The 24,617-nt window shown below is 37.5% G+C and overlaps 1 protein-coding gene across 3 annotated transcripts in view; it reads left to right on the forward strand.

Moving 5' to 3' along the window:
- tst (superkiller complex helicase subunit twister) overlaps positions 1-24,617 on the forward strand; it is a 522,759-nt gene that overhangs the window by 116,718 nt on the left and 381,424 nt on the right. For all 3 annotated transcript variants that reach the window (XM_090389516.1, XM_090389517.1, XM_090389518.1), the window contains 2 exons: positions 15,133-15,219; positions 19,974-20,114. In XM_090389516.1, coding sequence (XP_090245642.1) covers positions 15,133-15,219; positions 19,974-20,114 — 228 coding nt within the window. The remainder of the gene's footprint in view (positions 1-15,132; positions 15,220-19,973; positions 20,115-24,617) is intronic.

Raw genomic sequence — 24,617 nt, forward strand, 5'->3', positions numbered from 1 at the left:
CAAACTTGATTATGTGTCTCAGGTTTATGGTTCTACTAGAGATAGTGTACTTTGGTGGTTAGATCCAATCCACCATCCGGACAGCCACTGGAGTATTTCGCACCTCTCCTGTCCAAAGCCTTTATGTTGAAGCAAATAAACCATCTCTATCTCTTTGATGTAAGCAGTTGTCCTTACAGTGCGCCTTCAAATTGAAATCCCTGCCCGATCATCCCACATGGGCATCCGTTTTTGAGCCATGCTGGGAAAACCTCATGAACATCCGTTGGACTGCCAACAAACCTTTTGTTCTTTGGATTCATGGGCTGTTGAATGAACTAGACATGATGGTAGACAACATTGCCCAGTCACAAGGCATATCCACCCTGGCATGCCTATTTTCCAACTTGACTTCTCCCTTAAGATCTGGGAGAAGGTTTCTATGCTATCATTTGTCTACCAACAACTCTTTGCATCACATAGACAGCTGTATTCTGACTTTCTGCCAGTCTATACAGATGGCTCAAAGTTAGAATGTTATGTGGGATCTGCTGTTGTGTTCTTCCCTCACAAAATGTTATCCGATAAGATCCCACAAGAAACTAGGATTTATACTGCAGAGTTGTGTGCAATAGAAGTTGTTCTTGCTTGGCTCCGCATAGGTCATAGTCATCTAACACATTCCTATTTGCTGAGGGCAGATGACCCACCCCTGTGTGAGATGTGTAACGCTATTTTAACTGTCCGTCATCTTTTTATAGAATGCCCCGGTTTTTATAGAAGCACGACGCTTATGTTTTACCACTTTTAATAATCTGACTGAACCATTTACACTCAGTCAGATTATAGGTGACAGAGACAACATGTCTGACGTTTTTAACTTTTTACACTCTATTAATTTATATACAAAGATCTAAGTTTTAGACTTTATACATTTTTACTTTACTTTATACCTTTTTTACATAATAGTTAATTGCTTGACGTGGTAGGCTAGGCTACCAAAATGTTAGTATCCCATTAAATTTGACTTGCCGCATTATGGCTTTAGCTGCCAATGCACCATTAAAAACAAAATCAATCAATCAATCAATCAATCAATCAATCAATCAATCAATCAATCAATCAATCAATCAATCAATCCCTTTGAAATGACAGTACCAAAAACTTGTGTACAGCCCACTGCAGAGTACACATATGCAATTTTAAAAAAATCAAATGGTTTTTCTGATGTAAAAGTAAAATTTAATACATGGATATTGTTCAGTGCTTCCTGATGTTTTTAAATATGAGAATATATGAAAACATGCCTTTGTTATCAAATGACAATAACAGATTGTCATGATTAAGTGAACAGCTTATTGTGGATGAGGTAAGGATGAGACGTGTAAACATTTGTGCTTTGTCATATGTCTCTTGTCTTAGCCTTGAATAATGAGCATAATCTGTATACCTTCTAAACAGATCTCATATATACACATTGTTTTATTACAATTAATTAGGGTAATAAATATTAGATGATACATAATTTTGTTGTGCATGTGTGTTTTACAATATCAAGCTGCACTTTTTGCAGTGTGACTTGCAAAAAGTGCAGGTCACATTGCCATAAATGTGAATTAGACTGGTGTTAATAATAAAAAGGTTTGATCACAAAGTTCAGTGAATTATCTTATTTCCAGAATGTGTAGTGGTAGCTAAAGATTGTGAGTAGGCTTGCAGTGACATCTTTCAGTCACGAGCACGCCGAGTTTTAACATTTTTACGTGCCAATCTGGTGGCAAGCTGCTTTTAGTGAATGTAAGCCATACCTGGTTCGTTCTGAGAAAAAGTATTAAGTCAAAATGACATAACGGATTCTTTAAGGGTTGTGCTTTGTTCTCTTTATGCATATAAATATAAAGAGGATGTTTAATCAACTTGCAATTATATATAAAGTTCAGTAATAATGTTTGGAATTTTCTTTCTTTTATTCACTTGAAAAGATTGCCCTCTAACAAATCCATGCTGTGACTTCACTTCAATAAAACCGAATTCCCGTCTGTATGTACCTGCATTACTTTTTTATGGCTTCCAAAGCTTTCTTCTGACCTTTCTAAATATTAACAAAGTTTGCTTAAGTAGTCGCACAAGAGATATTATTATGCAATTATTATGCATAAAAGACAAAGTCCATATATTATTATTATTATGTCTATATGTATTAGTAATGGCCATATGGTGCAAGGAAGCCTAAGCCTTATGCTGCACCAGCCAAAAAAAAAAAAAAAAAGAAAGAAAAAAAAAAAGAGAAAGAAAGAAAGAAAGAAAAGAGTAAAATAATAATAGTAAAAAAATTAATTAAAATAAATAATTAATAAATAATAAAAGAAAAGGAAGTAGACAACCTATGTGTTTCTTCTCCTCCTTTAGGTATTTAGTTTTATTTAATTATCCTGACCTTTGACTTTCCTCAAACTATCAGCCTCAACCACCGATATTGGTAACTTATTCCTGTAATTTATAACTTGCTGGCTATAATGAAACTTCCTGCAATCCAGTCTAAACATCTATCCCCGTAACTTGAATTTATGACCTAGAGTTCTAAAATCATTTATAACCTTGAAAATTTTGTCCTCATTCATTTTACTTTTGCCTCTCAAATCAAATCAAATCTCCATCAAATCTCCTCTAAGGTGCCTAGTTTCCAAGCTGTGCAACCCACATATTCGAAGGCTTTCCTCATACAGATGCCCTTTTGCCAATCTGACCATGCGAGTTACCAGTTTCTGGACTGTTCCAAGAAGCTCGATGGCCTTTTTTTAGGTGTTTTGTCTCCATACTTGAACACAGTATTCCAAGTGTGGTCTAACAATAGCTTTATATAATGGGATTATTATGACCTTATCTCTACTACCAAATGTTCGATAAATCATCGGTAGGACACCATGGTCCTTCCTTGCAACCTATCTACAATGCTCGGAGAACTTAATGTCTGAACATATGTAACTACCAAGTCCCTTTCTTCCACTACTGACTTTAGTTTAATTCTACCAAGTGTATATTATTTTGGGGTTACTGTTCCCCAGATGTAAGACCTTGCACTTCTTATTAGCTATATGGTGCAAGGAAGCCTGAGGCTTATGCTGCACCAGCCAAAAAAAAAAAATTCCGGAGTTACCCTGAGAGAGAGAGAGTCAAAAGTAGAAGGGAATAACTAAGAAAGAGAAGAATGATGATATCTAGCTCAGGACCCTGGGTGTGCCAAGCACATACTCACCAGATATGAGCACCTTGCTGGATTAAAGCAAAGCTGCCACTTTTCTGACCATCCCTAAAGTTTATCTCAGTCACTCTGAAGTAGCTCTGCTTGGCAGTGAACATTAACTACTCTACCAATGTTTACATCATCTGCAAATTTAGACATTACTCCCTCTATCCCTTCGTGGATGTCATTTAAGAAAATCAAAAACAACAGTGGTCCCAATACTGATCCTTGGGAACTCCACTTCTTATATTAACCCAATCTGAGGAATAACCATTTATCACAACCCTCTGCCTCCTGCCCTGAAGCCATCCTACTATCCATCTAAAGATTTTCACTGTGATTCCAACCTGTTCCAGCTTATAAAGTAACCACTGATGTATGACTGAGTCAAATTCTTTTTCCTGAAATCTAAATAGCCAATGTTGAAATTATTCCCTAAATCCAGCTCACGAGTGACCTGTCAAAATAGCTAATCAGATTTGTTAAAAAGGTTTTTTCTTGACAAACGTGCTGCATATTCTTCAGAATTCCATTTCTATCTAAATGATTCTGAATGACCCTTGATCATTGCCTCCATGATTTTCCCTACTACTGAAGTCCGACTGAATGGTCGGTAATTTCTTGCTACACTCTTAGAACTACCCTTATGAATTGGAGACATTGGCACTTTCCAATCCAGTGGAATCTCTCTTGAGTCCAGTGATGTTCTCATAATTGCTTCAATGGTTCAATGCACTCACTTGCTGCCTCCCTTGAAATTATAGGGTATGTGCCATCAACCCCAGGAGTCTTACTTGACTGTAGGCTCAAAAGTTATTTCATTAAGTAATCGTGTGAAATTTTAATATTATTAATTACATATTTTTCAGCTTTAGTCCCATAATTTCTCATTGATATACTGGTTTTTTCTTTTGTAAATATTGATGCAAAGTAACTGTTAAGTTCATCTGCAACATTACCTGGAGTATTTAATACTAGTGTTTCCATGCAGGAATTCCTTCCCGGCATTTCTCGGGAAATTTATGTTTTTCCGAATCCCAAGATAAATCAGTCAAGAAATCGGGAAAAAGTACAGGAACTCCCCACCTTCAACTTTACGTGAGTTTTTGCCAGCTGGTGCAAAGTTAAAAAAAAATCGTGGAAATGTATTTTGCATCCCACAGGAATAAGTGGAGGTATCGTGAAAATATTGCAATGTGAACCCAACAACACATTGTTTTTTTTTTTTTTTTTGGTAATTCGTTCCAAGACCTTGGAAGATGAAATTTTCACTATATAACTAAGTTATTTATCTCTCTAAAAGGCATTTTTATAATGGAAATTGTTGTACACTTTCATTGTTATCATATGTTCCATTATAATAATTTTTTTTTGAATGCTTTTGTGATATTTTTCTAAAACACATTTCTGAATCTTGTTGTTGTTGTTATTTGGTTTTTAGGAGCATTAGCAACTAAGGCCATATTGCTCCTGGATATGCGGTGGTCATTCCCTGACCTTTCTGCATCCTCCGTATTTGGTGGTGACGGGCTTGAACCCCGGTCTAATCAAGAAGCGTGTGCTATGCACTGCTGCTCCTTCCCACCTGGCTACACATTTCTGGAGGTCACAACCATAAAACAATAAAAACAATTTGCACTTTCTGGTTTATTGGGATTTTCTGTTAGTGCAATTTATTTATTATAAACAGGTAGTAAACTTGATCTTATTGCATTTGTGATAATACCGATAACTCGAATTGTGTAGGTTTTTACGTTAAGGTATTATGGCGAAATGAGTTCCCCTTCACTGAAATCTTCAATCATATAAAAAAACATAAATAAATTTTCAGGATCTTCTCTTCAATCCTATTTACTTATTACAATGGTGAGGAGAAAGGGACCAAGGGAAAGTGCAAGTGTTGGCAGTGCTTGGAAACAAAACCAAATTGATTTAGAAATGAAGATGATTAAGAAGTATGAAGCAGGACAAAGTTTGTCGTCTATTGCACGGAATTGGGTCTTGCTGCTTCAACAGTGAATACTATTTTAAGGGACACTGCACGTATAAAAGAACATGTTAAAGGATCAATGCATTTAAGATCAACAGTGATGAAAAAACAGCGTTCAGGTGCTATATTGAAGATGGAAAAGCTATTAATAATATGGATGGAAAATCAGATTCGGAAGCAAGTGCCCTTGAGTCCAATGGCCATTCAAGCAAAAGTAAGAAGTATTTATTAAGATATTAAGGATAAGTATGGCGAACCCCAAACCAAGTTTGTGGCAAGCAACGGGTGGTTTAAAAGGTTCAAGCATCGTGCTAGTTTCCAGAACATTAAAGTATGTGGTGAAGTCACCAGTGCCGATTCTGCAGCTGCAGAGAAATTTTGTGATGTGTTGAAAAAACCCCCTTCTCCATAGCCCTCAACTTCTGTAGCGACATGTTTATCAGCCGGAAAGTTAATTCTGGCAACGTTGCTCGAAAGGTAAAGCTTGCTAACGTTATGCCTGTCTCCTCTGTCTTTTTGTAATTTTGTACACTTTTGTAATATTTCCTGCGCAAGAGATAAAAAAAAAAAAAAATTGAATAAATAATTTTATTAATTGTTCGTCGAACATTTCTTTTTTGCTTCAATCAAATTCAGGAAGCATGGTTGCGAGTGCTGCATAAGCATTTAGGGAAATTCTGACGTGTAAAACTCGACTTACGTAGAGTTCCACGGAACGCAACCCTTACGTAAGTTGGGGAGTGGCTGTACTATAATTCTCCTGCCAGAATTAAAGCTTAACAATCAACATAGTGACGTTACTGGTTTGAAGGGATCCACTGATGTCCAGTCGAAAGCAAGATCAGGAAACACTGACACACAGAGTGGAATGTTAACTTATCTTTCTACTTCTGGAAGGAACCGGAGTGGAAGGTTATCTTAGCGTTCCATTTCCTGTCGACTTCCGGAAATGTTGACCTTTTCCGTGCTCATATCCGGGAATTGGATAGGAGCACGGAAAGATTTCCTAAGTGCTCCTATCCAGGAATCGAATAGGAGCATATAGGAGAGAAGTGGTCGCAATCTAATCAATCAGTTCTCCTTGTAACTGTTGCCTTATAAAAGTGTGTTCATAGCCCTGTCTGCTGCTAACTGTTATTTCCCTACTGTTGCAGGGAAATAAAATAAATATTAATAAGTTTATACGCAGAGTATACTTTATACAAATCCTATGAGTGGTGTTTCAAGAAATAAGTTTTGGAAACAAAATAAGTCCTTAAATTGGCAATTTCAACACGTGATTCTGTGTAGTACTGTTAACCTTGCTAGTAGATCTGAATGTTATGTTATTCGAATACTTCCCAATAATGTTCGCTGGTGTTTTCCAGTGTTTGAATATTCGCTATAGGCTACAGTTCTTTGGAAATACTACTAAACTTAATATTTCTTATTTATCAAGTTTTTTTTTTTTTTTATATATTTTAGATTTCCATAATAATGAGTAAAGGGTATTAAAAATGTTGGAAATATTTTAAGAAAGGTAAAGGAAATCAGTCAGCTTGTTACGAGATATGTTTTAAATCATTGCCATGTAAAGCATCATCGACTAGTGGACTTCATAGGCATCTCGAACATATTCGTGGTATGAAAAGACAAAAAACTGAAAATAATCCTGATGACCTATGCCTGCTACTTCTAAGAAACAAATAACAACTTTACAGTACCTAAAAGGGCATGAGTCACAATATTTAGAAAAAAATGGTAAGCAAATGTTTAGTTAAGAAACACATAAAATCTAAGGAAGTGCATCCAATTGATGTTGGTGGACAATGCAATGTTGAGTCTGTTTAGTGTGACATAAGTACTGGGAAAGAAAAAATGAGAGTAGGTGTGTGTTATATAGACCTAATAAATCTGATGAGTATAATGAGCAATTGTGCAGAAAAATAGAGTGGGCCAGTAAATTAGAGTGTCTTATGATGGGGGATTTTAATTTCCCGGATATTGACTGGAATTTGTGGGTTGGTCACTCACACACTAGCAAGGCTTTTGTGCATTTATTGGATGATTGTTTTCTACAGCAGCATGTTCGGGAGGCAGCTACAGTGAGTAATAATATTAATCTGATTATCAGTAGTGATTCTTCATGCATCAAGAATCTGCAGATAAAAGAACCACTAGGTGGCAGTGATCACAGTGTGCTGAAGTGGGATTTACTCAAAGAGGTAACTACCATCAAGGGTAAAGGGAAGGGTTTTTGCTTTCGTAAAGGTGACTACAGTGGTCTGAGACAGTATTAAAATTCTATACGGTGGAACCAACTGATGATGTGACCAACAGCAAATTCAAAATGGGAATCATTCAAAGAATTAATCTTGGAAGCTACTAGGCTTATCATACCAACAAAGAAATATAGTTCAAGGTTTAGGCCTAAATGGATGTCAGATGAACTAGACGTGACAGAGAAGAAAAATGCATGGGATACATATAAATTAACATGTGGCACAGAAGCCTATGATAGATGTAAGCTGGTCTGTAACCAAGTTACAAAGGAGGTTAGGCAGGCGAAGGCAAATTACGAGAAATCTTTGGCAAAGGATGCAAAGAAAAACAGCAAAGAGTTCTTTACTTATATAAACTTGAGAAATCTTTGGCAAAGGATGCAAAGAAAACCAGCAAAGAGTTCTTTACTTATGTAAACTCTAGAAGGAGGGGGATGAGTCAGATTGGTCCACTTGATATCGGTGGTTTAACTGTTGATGATTCTGCTCAGGTAGCTAACAAACTAAATGAATATTTTGCATCGACATTCACACATCAGGAGTTATTCAGGGAGGGGAATGCCAGAGGTGTATTCAACTCTGGCAGTAAGCAAAGTAATCTTGTAATAACTGAGAGTAAAGTGGAGGAGAAATTGTTGTAGACAAACACAAGAAAAGCACCTGGGGTGAATGGAATCTATCCAGTTATATTAAAGGAGGCAGCAAAAGAAGTAAGCAAACCTTTAGCCATAATTATGAGAGCTTCCCTGGACTCCCCTGAGTCCAGGGAAGCTCTCATAATTTGCACATTTGCACATCTCCAGTCCATACCCATGTACTGGAGATGTGCAAATGTGACCCCAATCCACAAAGGAGGATCAAATGGAGACACAGGTAATTACAGACCTGTTAGTTTAACTTCTGTCTCAGGGAAATTAATGGAGGCACTGGTTAAAGAAGCATTGCAGGATCATCTAGACAAGACTTCAGTTATAGCTCTGACACAGCATGGGTTTGTTAAGGGGAACTCTTGTCTGACTAATTTTATTGGATACTATGATGTAATCGCAAAGGAACTGGATGCAAAGAATAACTTTATCATATATTTGGATCTTAGAAAAGCCTTTGATACTGTTGCACAAGGAAGACTGCTGCAGAAATTGGAGCAGTGTGGCATTGGGGGCAAATTGCTGCTATGGATAAAGGGATGGTTGAGTGGGAAAAGACAGAGTGGTAATCAATGGACACTGCTCTTCATGGACTAATGTTATTAGTCGAGTCCCTCAGGGTTCAGTGTTGGGTCCATTGTTGTTTTCTATATTTATAAATGATACTGATGAAGACAGAGCAGGCAACACAATGGCTAGATATTATCAGATTTTATAGCCACCGCACCCTTTCAAGTGATAAATCAACCTAATAACTTACTAACTTTTCGCAGTACCATGTGGGAGAGTGACATTGGTTTCGCTCTTGCCACCAATTCAATAGCCTATAAAATTACAGACTGGTATGACCAGCCAGCCTGGACTATATCAGATCATAGAACCATCACCTTCAAACTAAACAGGCAATTACAATCAACCCAACACTTTTTGTTGGATATCAAAAGGTATATCCTTAAAATGGCAAACTGGCAGATTTTTGCAGAACACACAGCAGCTGTGGGCCCCGAGTGCCAAGCGATAGTGTCCAAACGAATTTTCCCTAGCGATACATAGTGTGATTTTCCCAGTGATTAAGTTCTGTTTTATTTCTAGTTCTTTTTGTACCCTCAGTTCTTTGTAAGTGGTTCTCTATTTAACGGACTTTGAGTAAGAACCCGGAAAGGAAACTCACCTGTCTTTTCTTGGTATATTTATAAATCTATTCACTGACAAACTAACTTCTCCAGCCACTTGGACACTAGGTGGCACCACTTCTGCCTTCACGTGGCTGGGCCAGTAACCTGGGGGAAAAGTTATTCTCCACAGCAAAAAGGAGCAATGATGGATATAAATGACTATTCACCTCTATAGCCTCTAAGCTCAAGGCCAGAGACATCACCTGATAATGATCTTAACCAGCCTAAAAGGCTTCGAAGGGAAGCGTAGTGTCAAGACTTGCCAAATTTTTTGGTAATAGACTCCCTATTTACCCAGCCTGTCAGCAAGTTATCACCATTTCTAATTCAAAGATATCTGGACTCCATCTCCGGCTTACCAAAAATGGTGAAACGACTGCAATCAGGAGACCTGATCAAAACCACTTCCTGAAAACATTCTCAATGATGGCTAAAAACAGTCTTTTGGTTGTCTGCCAGTATGTGTCACCTCCCCACAACACCTTAAATTCATCTAAAGGCATTATCACAGAGTGGGACCTACTTACAGTCTCTGAGGAAGAATTAGTTCAAGAACTCAGCAGTCAAAAAGTGATCAGTGCTAAATGTAAAGTGTATTTAGTGTCAAACGGCACCAGGGGTTTCCCCCATCTCCTTGTTGCTTTCCTTGTAGGCATATCAGTTCACTGGAAAGGCCAGAGATTTAAAAGTGTATGAATATTGTATGAGTGTAGTGTTGTGTATCATTGTTCTTCTGGCCATTTAGCCGCTAGACCCTTGCTGGAGCCCAACATTGCCCACACTTGGCCCCCTGGAGGCAGACCAGGTACACCAGTATTAAGAAATTATTTACTCTGTCAGGCCCTGCCACCTAGTTTCCTGAGATTTCAGTAGCTAGGGCCTATGGGGAAAAAAAGGGAGGGGTGATGGACAGTAGAATCTAATTAAGCTGAAAGGGGTTCACATATGCAGTGAGAATTTGGACACTTTTAAAAATATTTCATTGTTTGGAGCGTTTGCTGGCAATATAGGCAGAGTAGGGAGGGAGACTGAAGACTGGGGGGAAAAACAAGTATTGGGATGATAGAGAAGGCGACTCCAAGGGAGAACAGTGAGGCATTCCCGTGCCCGCCAGGATAAGAAATAGGGGTGGCGGGGAGTGGAGGGGACAGGAGCACTGTCGCCTCCCCCGCCAGGGAAAGGAATGAAAGTATGTTGGGCTTAAGCCCAGTAGAGATCGCCAATAGGGCATGTGGCAGCAATTGCTGCTGTTCAGTTCGGTTGTGATGTTTGGATTTCCCGTCCACTTGGTTGGCTTATGTTTCGTTTCTCAAAGGTTATTTCAGTCAGTTTCAGGATAGTCTGGTTATTTCAGTTCTAGATATGAGTCTGAGTCGAACCCTGTGTCCCAGGGTGCAGTTGGAGGTTTGAAGTTTTCACTCCATCCAGCATCATTTGGGGATATCCTCTATTCACTCTTGTCCTAGTGGGTTTACCTCTCGCTCATTCTTGGTCCATTTAAGAGGGTATGTTTTCCTCATCAATTTGGGTTTTCTCCTGTTCCTTTCAGTTTTGGAAAAGTAAAGTCAATGTCCTGGTTTGTCGTCCGTTGTGGAAGGCAAGTTCAATTCAATATAGCATCACTGTTCTAGCAGCTTCAAGATCCAGTGGGAGAGCACCCGCCAGCATCTGGAGTGTGTGTGCGTACTCACTGTGTGGCAGGCACGAGTAAGCAAAAGGAAGACAGATCTGTGGATGGTATCAAGCATTGTTCTGTTGACTGTGGTTGTGGCTTTCTGGTACCAGATTGGTGAGGCCTACATGATTATAGAAAGAAAGGTGGTTTTATAGTATAGGGTTAGGGTGCGTTCGTTGAGTCCCCAGTCTCTCCTGGTAACTCTGACGACAAGGGCTGAGTAATTCCTTATTTTTCTTGTGTTTCAAGTGGGGTTGAAATGAGAGGTTGGGGTCCATTTAACCTCAGGGGCTCTTATGAGCTTGGCACACCCAGGGTCCTGAGCTGGATACCATCATTCTTCTCTTTCTTGGTGATTCCCCTCTACTTTTGATAGTCATTGATACTAATCACTTGGAGCTCTTTGACTTCCTCTCTTTGCAACTTGACTTTCTCCAGTCCAACTTTCCTAACAGTGAGGTAATTTTCCTTGGTGATTTTAATGTTCATAACTCCAGCTGGCTTCTGTTTTCTAGTCACACCGACCCAGCAGGTCGAGATGCTGAGGCTTTTGCAATTACTAATGACCTAGCACAGATTGTTCATTTACCTGCAAGAATACTGGACAATCCTAATCATACAGCCAATATGCTTGATCTTTTTCTCACAAACAACCCTTCTAAGTACACGGTCGAAGTGAGAGGTCCTTTAGGCACTTCAGATCACAACTTGGTGATTGTCTCGTCTCCAATGGAACCTTTATCTCATGGCTATTCCCAACCTCGTGTTGTTTGGCATTACAAGAATGCAAAATGAGATGACCTGCGAGACTTCTTTTCTTCTTTTCCTTGGTCGGATTAATGTTTCAAAACTTCTGATGTCAGCGTTTGCTCAGATCGTGTCAGTGAAATTATTCTTGCAGGAATGGAATCCTTTATCCCACACTCCACTTTAAAATTTCGTCCTTTACTAATCCTTGGTTTTCCAATAAATATACTAAGGCTGTTCAAGAGAAGAATGTTGCATATCATAATTGGCTTGTTTCTAATTCTTCACTTTCATTTTCTGCCTACACCAAAGCTCGCAACAATTGTAAAGCAGTTATTAATCAGTCCAGACTAGAGTTTGAGCAGGCTAAGAATAGAAAACTTGCTTCTTGCCCTAATGTTAGCCGAACATTCTGGTCTCTTGCCAAAGCTATTGGCCGCAACTTTTGCCCATCTCTGCTGCCACCTCTGTCCAAACCAGATGGTTCTGTTGTCACTTCAGCCAAGTATAAAGCTGACCTGCAAGCATCCCATTTTTCTTCCAGCTCATGTATTAATGATCTTGGTAAAACACCTCCCTCCATTCCCAACACGCTCCATTCAATGCCTCCTGTGGTCTTCCGTCAAAAGGATTTTGACAAATCTTGATGCTAAGAAAGCTCCAGGTCCCGATGGTATTTCTCCACTTGTTCTCAAAACCTGTGCTTCTGAACTTACTCCTATTCTTTCCCTCCTTTTTTCACTTTCTTATTCCATAGGTGTTTTTCCTTCTGCTTAAAAATTTGCTCATATCCAGCCAGTTCCTAAAAAGGGTGCCAAATCCCTCCCATCCAATTATCGTCCCATTGCAATTACTTCTACTCTTTCTAAAGTAATGGAGAAATCAATTAACCGCCAACTCTTAAACTACCTAGAAACCTTCCATCTGATAAACGATCGCCAGTATGGATTCCGTCAGTGTCGATCCACTGGTGATATTCTGGCTTATGTTACCCATTTATGGACTAATTCAATGGAAAGGTTCGGTGAAACACGAGTAGTTGCTCTTGACATCTCAAAGGCATTTGATTGAGTTTGGCATAAAGGTCTTCTAAACAAGCTTCCATCTTATGGTTTGCCAACTGTTTTTAGTAAATGGTTATCCAGTTTTCTCTCTGATCGCTCACTGAGGGTGACTCTCTGTCTTCTAATTTCTCCACTAATTCCGGTGTCCCCCAAGGTTCAGGTCTTTCCCCCACTCTTTTCCTCTTGAATATTAATGACCCTCTTCCTTTGACTGGAAATACTATCCATAGTTTTGCCGATGATAGCACATTGCATTCCACTTTCCATTTTGAGAAACCTTGTCCTGCTCAATCAGCTTCAACTTCTCGAAAATCTGCTACCAATTCCTTAAATGCCGATCTTCAGGTAATTCTCCAGTGGGGCAAAGACAACTTAGTTGATTTCAACCCTTCTAAAACTCAGTCTTGTCTTATATCTCGCAAAAAGGATTCTTCTGCCCCTATGCTTATCTTTAGTGACACTCCGATTTCTAGACAAAATGATATATCTCTTTTGGGGATTACCCTGACTTCTAATCTCTCTTGGCATAAGCACTTTACAAATATTGCTTCCTCTGCATCTAAAAAATTTGGTTTTCTCTTTCGCTCTCGGCATTACTTTTCTTCCAAACTGCTGCTCACTCTGTATAAATCGCAAATCTGCCCTGCCGTGGAATATTGTTCCCACATCTGGGGTGGTGCCCCCAAAACCTCTCTCAGGCTTCTTGATTCCATTTAGAAGAGGGCAGTTACGTTAATTAATGACTCATCTCTAACAGTGTCTCTGCACTCGCTGTCTCATAGACATACTGTTTCTGCTGCATACCTCTTCTACAGATACTTCCATGGGCACTGTTCTTCTGAATCGGCTTCTATAATTCCTGCTCTCTCTTTCAAAACAGTCCGAACACGTGCCGCCACCAGCCAACATCCATTTACTGTTAAACTTCAAACTCACAGAACCAACTTTTCATCTTCCTTGTTTATTCATTCAACTGACGTTTTCTGGAACAACCTTCCTTCATACGTATTTCCTGAAAAATTATAGTCTACAGAAGTTCAAGTCCAATGTTAACAAATATGTTCTTTCTTCTTCTCAATCTTCAACTCAAGCACGGTACTAAGTACTATAGGTTCTAACACCTCTTGTGTTTGGGGTTTACATAAAAAAAAAAAAAAAAAAAAAATTAACGTACCATCTATGTGGTACTACACTCAGCATAGTGGGAAATGAAAAAAAGACTAGGGATAATTGTGCAGTTGCATATGAATTTCTTTGAGCAGTGCAGAAAGAGGCTGCCAGGACAGCACATGGGGTTTTGTGAATCAGATACAAAAATTTTGCTGGCATAGATAAGCTGATGATTATTCCGTTGTATAAGGCGACATCTTTAGTAATATATACAAGTCTTGAAGCCTCATTTTAGGAAGGATATAGAGCTGAATGAATGAGTATGGCGAAGGGAAACAAGATTGGTGAGGAGAACAAAGTTGTAATATGAACTGGAATGGCTTCGGTTGTGCCAATTTCAGCACCTGGAGACTAGGCACTTGCAAGACTACCTGATTGAGTTGTGAAAGCCTGTGAATGAATTGAGTAAGTTCAACTTTGATGGCAAGCTTTCTCTTGCTCAACCACACACGAGTGGACAAAATTTCAGATTGTGTAAGGATGGTTGTAGTATAGATGTAGAAGTTTGCCCTCGACTAGCGGGTGATTGATTGCTGGAAAAAAATTCTTTCTGATATTGTGGAAGTGGGTAGCTTGTATGAATTCAAAGAAGAACTGCGCAAATTGTTGGAGGTATTGATAGATGAAATGGGATTTTTTTTTTTTTTTTTGTTTGGCTGCTGCTGTTATAAGCTTGCATTATTTGCCACTACTGATATTCAGGGATGTTGGGAATGTGAATGTGTGTGAGTTGTGTCTGAACCTTGACATGTTATGACTAAAGAGTGGTTTTGAACATTGTTTGTCATTAGCATTAGCATTAGTAGAGGCATTTGATGCAAGAAAGCAAGCTTATGCAACATCAGGCAAAAAAAAAAAAAAAACCCACTTCCACTTCACCCCTCTGTTTGTTCAAAATACCTGTCCAGCTGAGCTTTAAACTTATTTAAGCTATCAACCTCCACTACAAGGGATGGAAGTCTGTTCCACCAACCAACCACCCGCTGGCTGAAGGCAGTTATGTCATGATCAGTTATGTTGTTATCAAAGTGGTCGTTTTCGATACTTTTTGTCAGAGAATAAAGAATTTTGCTTAAAATGTTCTCTCGTTCTTATTCAAAGTTGTTTTCATTTTTTTTTTTTTTGTCATTTAAGATGCTGTTGTATATTTTAATGCTTTTTCTTTCCATTCTTTAATTAGGTTATTATACAGCCTGTAATTTCAGCTGTTGAAGGAGGACGAGGAGGAGAAGAAGAGGAGAAAGCTGTTAAAGAAATCTTATTGATTGTAAGACCAGATCTGTTCATAAATGATGTTTAAGATAGATATTGATATCTAAGAACTTATACCAAATATTTCCTACATTGGAATGCCTTGTTATGATATTGTATTCTTCAGCATGTTGTATTTTTATATTTTTTTACTCTATAACAATGCTCCACCTTTTCAGGTCAAATTACTTAAACTAAATTCCAGATATGATATATTTTTCTGTTCATCACTTTCCACATTTAAGTTATCCAATCAAATTCTTAGGTTCTGCTCTCATTAATGAATCAGCAAGTGTCATATTCACTGGTAAATAACTGAAATGCATACAAATTTTATAAAAAGAATAAACTTTGTCTTGTATACCCATGGGAGAAATAATCAAATCTATCTTTGATTCCCCCATGAAGTATAAGAAATGTAAAAGGTTTACCTGTTTGGTTATGTACTGTCACATCATGGGCAATTATATAATTGTCCATTTTCATTGGTCTTTATTATAGACACCCTTATATCAAAAATGGTCCACCACTGTCAGGCCTATTTAGCCATTGGAGGGGATCATGCAGCATATTGATGTCATGTGATCATATTTTCGATATAGTATACTGCTTGACAAAATTAACAGAACACATAGAAAACGTGGCGTAACTCGTGCAGCTTGCGATGAAGCAGGACAAAATTTGTTATAGTGATGTACCATGGAATAATGATGAAATGAGGAGACAGCGAGAAACTTCAGACAGGTATAAGGGACAGGGGTTGTATAAGAATTACCAAAGAGGTCATTTTATAGAAGTGGTACAAGAACTGTTTTAGGAGCATTCAGAACATCCTCTGTACAGAGTCTATGTATAGAGGCACACGAACCTCAGCTCCATCTTCGGAGGAAAATGTTGCTACTCAACTATGCAATAAAAATAATTGAGCCTTCCTTTCATCCTATTCGGCCATACTTATTTGAGCCCCAATGGACCACCTTTTATCACAACAAACCTACCGAAAACAAGCCAATTGGGATAAGGTTTCTACAGGTAACACAATGTGGAATTTAGACATGGGTAATATCTTTCAAGAAACAAGCACACATGATCCTCCATGGTCTGATTATACACCGGTCTGTCATTTCTCTTTCCAACAATGGGGGAGAAAGCGAGCAGCAGATCTGACCATCAGGAAACTCCATGCTGCAAATGTAGATAAAAATTCTCAGTGTTTTAAAATATATACCGTTGGTTCAAAAACAAGTACAACAGTGGGTGCAACGACATTTTATTCTATCTTTTCTAGTTCTGTGTCCCTTCTGAAGGAATGCAGCATCTATTCTGCTGAACTGTGGGTGATTAAAATAGCTCTGGATCATGTGATTAATCTGTCCAGTAAGCAAACTATGATCTACTCTGATTCTCTGAGTGCAATACCAGCATTGAAAAATCCATCCAAACCAATCCACCCCATCTTGAAGCAAATGAGATCACAGATAATGCATTACAAGCTGTTAACCGATCAGTCACTTTCTGTTGGATACCAGGTCATGTAAGCATCAAAGGAAATGAGTATGCAGATCAAGCTGCTAAGCATTCAATCACTGCTTGCTCTCCTAACTACCAAATACCGCATGCAGACTACAAATCAGTCAAAAAAAAAAAGAAAAAAAAGTGTGTGAAGAACAATGATTGCAAATCTGGCAGGCTCAGGATGGCAATAAGCTGCTGCAATTTAAATGGGAACCTAAGTTGTGGGTATCGAGCATGCAATCTTATCTTCTCATGGGAAGATCTGCCTATTTGTACATATTGTTATTCTACACTTACAGTGTAGAATTCTAATAAATAGCAACCATTATAATAATTATAAAAACACAATTTTCACATCTGAAAGAACCTTTAATATTACTTCATCTGATTGGAGACAATGCAAATCTAGCTGAGTACTTTGTTTTCTTGAAGCGGACAGAATTATTTAACAGATTTTAACTGTTAATTGCACTATGGAATAGAATCAGGCAGAATATGGCTTTAGTAGCCCTTGTGCCATTGTGCTTCTTTTGGAAACAAAATTCAATACAAGGATAATGGTTGGATGATGTGTGGAGATTTTGAAATTATTGGTCTTCCATTCGGCCAATGACTTGGTTTCACAAAAATGCCTTGTGCAAGTGGGATAGTCCAGCAGGAAGTGGACACCGTGAAGTTAAGTGTGGCCACCAAGACATTCTGATACAAGGTTCAGAGAACATTAAAGATAATCCACTAATAGATCAAAACAAAGTACTGTTACCTCCTCTACATATAAAGCTAGGTTTAATGAAATAATTCACCCAAGCCCTGAATAATCCTTGCACTAAATTCTCATTGCATTATATGAAAAAAATCAAAGCAGGAATTTTTGTTAGACCTCAAATTTGCAAGCTGCTGCTACACTCTGTATTTGAAGAATCCATGAACCAAATTGAAAGAGACACTTGGACTGGCTTTAAAAATGTAGTATGCCATTTTTTGGGAAACAGTAAACAATCAGCTTATGAGGTGATTGTGAGTGACATGCTGGAGAGGTTCAGAAAACTAGGCTGTAATATGAGTGTTAAGGTACACTTCTTACACTGTCATCTCAAAAGTTCCCAGAAATTTAGGTAGTTCAAGTGAAATGTTCATAAGGATTTAAAATAAATGAGAGAAAAAAAAAATACCAAGGGATGGGGATGGAATGTCAGTATGTTGGCTCAGTACCGTTGGATGCCCAAAAGAGGAATATTCACCAAAACTAGCTGCCTGAGGAAGTCAAAAAGCCACAATTTTAACATAGTATAGTGTATAAGAAATCCAATATGCAGCCATCTATACTTGATATGAGGATGTAACCTTTGATATTTCTTTTATGTATTTTTATATAATAATAACCTATTTGTAAAATCTCTAAAAATACAAAATAAACCAGAAGTATCTCAACCAATTTTTTTATTTTTTTATTTGTGGAAAAAAAAAAAAAAAAATATGTGATAGAGAAAATAAAAATGTAGTTCAGATGGTAGCAGTAAAATATCAGAGAACTTCAAATGCAGACCAGTAAAATACATCACTACCAAACTGTTTAACTAAATTATTCAGATTTTGTTTTAAAAGACATACTCATTTTTAGCATCTCTCATGAAACTTGAAAAGGTGCTAGACGTAAATAACAAATGGTGAGTTCACTTTACAGTGCTTGTGCTTATGAAAATAAGACTGGTAAATAAGAACACAGAAATACTGTGTTTATTAGGTATTTCCCATTCATTTGCAGCACTATCAACATCAAACATAAGGAATATAGAGACCTTTTCTATATCCCCATTTTTGTTATTCACAGTATTAAAAACTTAGCTTTCCAAAATCTGAAAAAAGAACAAATTTATTGGTCAAGAAAAACACAATCATGTATTAACAAATATATCACAGTGACATGTTTATGATGTGTTAGTAGTCAAGTCAAATGGTGAAAGGAGGTAAAATGTATTCAACCTCAGCCAAGCCAATCAATCATAACTTCCCCATTGCTGAAAAGTAACTATCTAGTTCTGCCATGAACTTTTCCTGCTTCTCTACTGTTACTGCCTTAGGAGACAGTTTATTACAGTGACATCAACATGTTTCCTCACAGTGAACTTCATGAGATATCATATTCTTTTGCTTTCCAAGATTTTATATTTTTGCCTCTTTGTTCTTGTTTCATCTCTCAGTGCAAATATGCTTCTCTCATTCAGTTTGCTCAATCCTTTAAAGGCCTTAAACACATCAATCAAGTTTCTTTTAAGGTCTTCAGGCCATGCAGTCCTTATGGAAGATTCATGGTTTCATCTACCAGCATGAATATATTTTCCTTATTCTTATTCCATTAAGGGCCTTAAACACTTCGGTTTGTTCATCTCTTAAGGTGTCTGGTTTTCACTCTGCACATCCCATCGTCTAAGGTGCTCCTCTTAGGAACAACCTTTAGCATTAGGAACAACTAACTCAGCTAGTTTACCTTCTTTAGATCCTCTATAAAGTTCTATCTTTTTTAAGTGAGTCATGTAATTTGTGTATTTATTTGTCTTAAATATAAATTTCATAATTTTATTACTGCTTCAGAGTTTCACTGGAAAATTCACAGCCTAATTCAGTCTGTGAATTTTCAAGATGGAGGGGGGATTAAAAGAAGAATGGCTCTTTAAAATCAAAATGGTATCCCCCCCCCCAGAAATATGAAGCATTTATGGCATCCTGCTTGAATGCAGCTTTAATCTATCGTAGTTTATTTCGGCTGTCTGAATTTGAACATGTTGATGAATATCTATTTATATTCATAATTAATGATTTAATGGTATGTGTAATTAAAAATATTCATGAACAGTTGTTTTACTATGGAGCATTTAATTATTATACTTTCCCCCACCCAATTCCATAGTCTTTCTCCGTAGCCTGTTGTCTGAGCATTCTCTAATTTGTACATTCATGATGCTTTAGGACTTATTCATTTGTTGTGATCTGTATTATTAGATATTACAGATCTAATGTTGTGATCTGTATTATTAGATATTACAGATCACATGTGTTGTGATCTGTATTATCTAATGCGATATCTGGATATTTTGATAGGATTGCACATCTAGTATGTAAAACTGAACAGCATTAAATTTATTTTAAAAACTGCAATTTTTTTTTTTTTTTTTTGAAGTATTATTTTTTTTAATATATGATAAATCACTTATTCTGCTTTAAAACTCTTAAGTGCCAATTCTCATTTAAAATTAGGATACAGGCACAGTATTAAAGATTAGTAATATCCCAAAGGAAACAGAAAAGAAGCCTGATAATGCCCGTTGGGCTGTTCTTGTTGACATTTCTCAACCTGTTGATGATTTTCATAAGAAAATACCAAATATGGCCCACAAGGTATGTGTACTTGTGTTTGTTTATATGCTTATATATGCATTTGTTTCATTGTACTATTGATGATAATACATTTGTTTAAAATTATGCAATTGATTGTTCCAAATACTTTATGATATGTATAAAGTATCTTCAAAAGTCAAGAATCATAAAATGTGCACCATATAAACTATAGATGTTTACTTCCGCCCATTAGGAGTTTGTTAGGTTGATTATGACCTTAAATATTATATTGGCAAAATGATGCAAGGAAACAAGTTTATACAGCAATGATGGAGGGGGGGTGGGTAGAGCTTTTACCCACTTCATTTGTTTATCTGTTCTAATAAATTGTCTAGTAATTCTTTATAAATTTATTTCAGACAGTCTACTTCCACAACTCTAATTCTAACATGGTGTGGAAGCAGCCATCCAACACATACAGAAATATTGTGCTACTGGGTGAATAGCCAACCTTCAAGTCTCAATCAGTATCTGAAAATTTACTCTCCCATAAAACATCCTGATTTCCTGGTCTGATCTATTTGTCTGTGTAGCTTTTGTTCATATACTTATTACTGTCATTTGTTCTATAACATACTCCTACTCTGATTTTATTTTTATTTTTCTCCCCTATTGTTTATTCCATACTAGACTGATAACCAATGGACATGAGTTACTGTAACCCATATCCAGTGGCTGTACTGTTTTCAAATTTATATGCTTCTTAAGAAAAGTATAACTTTTTCTTCCTCTCCTCCTCCCAACATATCTGCCTTTTCTGTGCATTTTATTGTAGTTTTTGCATTTGAAGCATTGAAGCATGTTCAAATTTTGCATTCCTTGTAACTGAGTGACATCATGTTTCTGATTTTTGCATTTCAAGCACATTCAAATTCTGATTCACACCATGTTTCTGATTTTCCTGTAAAATCACTGATGGTTGACTTAATCAATTTCAAATTAATGAAATGTGTTTACTGTGCTCATAACATTAGTCCTAACAGTGAGGTAATTTCCCCTGGTGATTTTAATTTTCACAACTCCAGCTGGCTTCCGTTTTCTAGTCACACTGACCCAGCTGGTCAATAGGCTGAGGCTTTTGCAATTACTAATGATCTTGCACAGATTGTTCATTTAACTACAAGAATACCAGACAATCCTAATCATACAGCCAGTATGCTTGATCTTTTTCTCACAAACAACCCTTCTAAGTACACGGTCAAAGTGAGAGGTCCTTTAGGCACTTCAGATCGCAACTTGGTGATTGTCTCTTCTCCAATAGAACCTTTATCTCATGGCTATTCCCAACCTTGTGTTGTTTGGCATTACAAGAATGCAAAATGAGATGATCTGCGAGTCTTCTTTTCCTTAGTCAGATTACTGTTTCAAAACTTCTGATGTCAACGTTTGCTCAGATTGTGTCAGTGAAATTATTCTTGCATGAATGGAATCCTTTATCCCACACTCCACTTTAAAATCTCTTCCTTTATCTAAACCTTGGTTTTCCAATAAATGTGTTAAGGCTGTTCAAGAGAAGAATGTTGCATATCGTAATTGGCTTGTTTCTAATTCTCCAGTTTCATTTTCTGCCTACACCAAAGCTCGCAACAACTGTAAAGCAGTTATTAATCAGTCCAAACTAGATTTTGAACAGGCTAAGAGTAGAAAACTTTCTTCTTGCCCTAATGGTAGCCGAGCAGTCTGGTCTCTTGCCAAAGCTATTTGCCGCAACTTTTGCCCATCTCTGCTCTCACCTCTGTCCAAACCAGATGGTTCTGTTGTCACTTCAGCCAAGGATAAAGCTGACCTGCAAGCATCCCATTTTTCTTCCAACTCATGTATCAATGATCTTGATAAATCACCTCACACCAGTCCCAACACGCTCCATTCAATGCCTCCTGTGGTCTTCTGTCAAAAGGATTTCAGAAGGATTTTGACGAATCTTTATGCTAAGAAAGCTCCAGGTCCCGATGGTATTTCTCCACTTGTTCTCAAAACTTGTGCTCCTGAACTTACTCCAGTTCTTTGCCGCCTTTTTTCACTTTCTTATTCCAAAGGCATTTTTCCTTCTGCTTGGAAATTTGCCCATATCTAGTCAGTTCCTAAAAAGGGTGATAAATCCCTCCCGTCCAATTATCGTCCCGTTGCAATTACTTCTACTCTTTCTAAAGTAATGGAGAAATCAATTAACTGCCAACTCTTAAACTACCTAGAAACCTTCCATCTGATCAACGATCGCCAATATGGATTCCGTCAGTGTCGATCCACTGGTGATATTCTTGCTTATGTTACCCATTTATGGACTAATTCAATGGAAAGGTTCGGGGAAACACAAGTATTTGCTCTTGACATCTCAAAGGCTTTCGATTGTGTTTGGCATAAAGGTCTTCTAAACAAACTTCCATCTTGTGGTTTGCCAACTGTTTTTAGTAATTGGTTATCCAGTTTTCTCTCTGATCGCTCACTGAGGGTGATGGTAGATGTCTCTCTGTCTTCTAACTTCTCCACTAATGCCGGTGTCCCTCAAGGTTCAGTTCTTTCCCCCACTCTTTTCCTCTTGTATATTAATGACCTTCTTCCATTGACTGGAAATCCTATCCATAGTTTTGCCAATGATAGCACATTGCATTCCACATTCCATTTTGAGAAACCTTGTCCTGCTCAATCAGCTTCAATTTCTCGAAAATCTGCTACCAATTCCTTAAATGCCGATCTTCAGGTAATTCTCCAGTGGGGCAAAGACAACTTAGTTGATTTCAACCCTTCTAAAACTCAGTCTTGTCTTTTATCTCGCAAAAAGGGTTCTTCTGCTCCTATGCTTATCTTTAGTGACACTCTGATTTCTAGGCAAAATGATATATCTCTTTTGGGTATTACCCTGACTTCTAATCTCTCTTGGCACAAGCACATTACAAATATTGCTTCCTCTGCATCTAAAAAACTTGGTTTTCTCTTTCGCTCTCGGTGTTACTTTTCTTCCAAAGAGCTGCTCACTCTATATAAATCACAAATCCGCCCTGCCATGGAATATTGTTCCCACATCTGGGGTGGTGCCCCCAAAACCTCTCTCAGGCTTCTTGATTCCATTCAGAAGAGGGCAGTTAGGTTAATTAATGATTCATCTCTAACAGAGTCTCTCCACTCGCTGTCTCATAGACGTACTGTTTCTGCTGCATGCCTCTTCTACAGAAACTTTCATGGGCGCTGTTCTTCTGAATCGGCTTCTATAATTCCCTCTCTCTCTTTCAAAACAGTCGATATTACAGGGCATTATTAGGGCATAAAATACTAAAACGTGCCACCACCAGCCAACATCCATTTACTGTCCAACTTCAAACTCACAGAACCAGCTTTTCATCTTCCTAGTTTATTTATTTAACTGCCGTTTTCTGGAACAACCTTCCTTCCTATGTATTTCCTGAAAATTACAGTCTATGGAAGGTCAAGTCCAATGTCAACAAATATCTTCTTTCCTCTTGTCAACCTCCAACCCAAGCATGGTACTAAGTACTAGAGGTTCTAATACCTCTTGTGTTTGGGGTTAACATTAAAAAAAAAAAAAAAAAAAAGTCTATAAAGAAGTGTCTGTTTGTGCTTTTAGTAACTCTAACACAGCATGTTAGAGTTACTAGTATGAAGTAGTACTAATAACTGCCTGATGTGAATACCTTCCCCCCCCTGCACCTAGGTCTAGTAATTTTCTGAACCAGCTAACACTACTGAGATAGCATCAGCAGATATCCTTGCATCCCATCTATTTAATGTTTTTAATCTACATTTTCATTACAGGAGAATTCCAATTATGTGAATACTTATTGGCATTTACGGCAACTAACATCCACCACATTTCTGTTCTCAGTAATAGTCTCCCCTCCACTACGTTTTTAATTTTTCCATGAAACAGTGAAATTTGTAATATTCATAGTCCTTAACTATCATTGTAGGATAGCATAATTATATTTGAATGCACAATCTGGAAAGTTGAAATAAATAAAATTTTTGTTTTACTGCATTTGATTTCAGTCATGTGGGACATCTTTGCTTCCATTGAAGGTCTAGCGTTGAATATTTGATCTTAAGGTTTGGGCTTATGATAAACTGAGTGACAAATAATCATACAATTTTCTAGCAACAACCAACTAACTGAGTTAAAATAAATTTATTGAAATAAATAAATATTATATACATAAAATACTAAAACAGAGATAAAATATAAAATAAAAGTGTTAAAATACAATAAGGTAAAAGCATTAAAATACACAGTAGCTTTCGAGACAAAGTGCCTCTTCATCAGCTTAGTCGGTGAATGGTGTACTCCAGTTTATATTGTAGATTACAATAGCAAAAGTCAGCTGAGCATGATCATATATCACGAGTCTTGCATCGGTAGAACCGAATTACATACATGGGATGATCGCCAGCACTGATCACACTGCAAAATAGTACATTCCATAATAGGGTGCAAGTTGTGCGATTCATGGTACTATTATTGCTAGCTATGTGCAGTGCCTCAAGCCATGAGTT

This window comes from Mastigoproctus giganteus, chromosome 2 (genome assembly GCF_048544385.1).
Source record: "Mastigoproctus giganteus isolate SK-2022 chromosome 2, ASM4854438v1, whole genome shotgun sequence".
NCBI classification, from domain to species: domain Eukaryota; kingdom Metazoa; phylum Arthropoda; class Arachnida; order Uropygi; family Thelyphonidae; genus Mastigoproctus; species Mastigoproctus giganteus.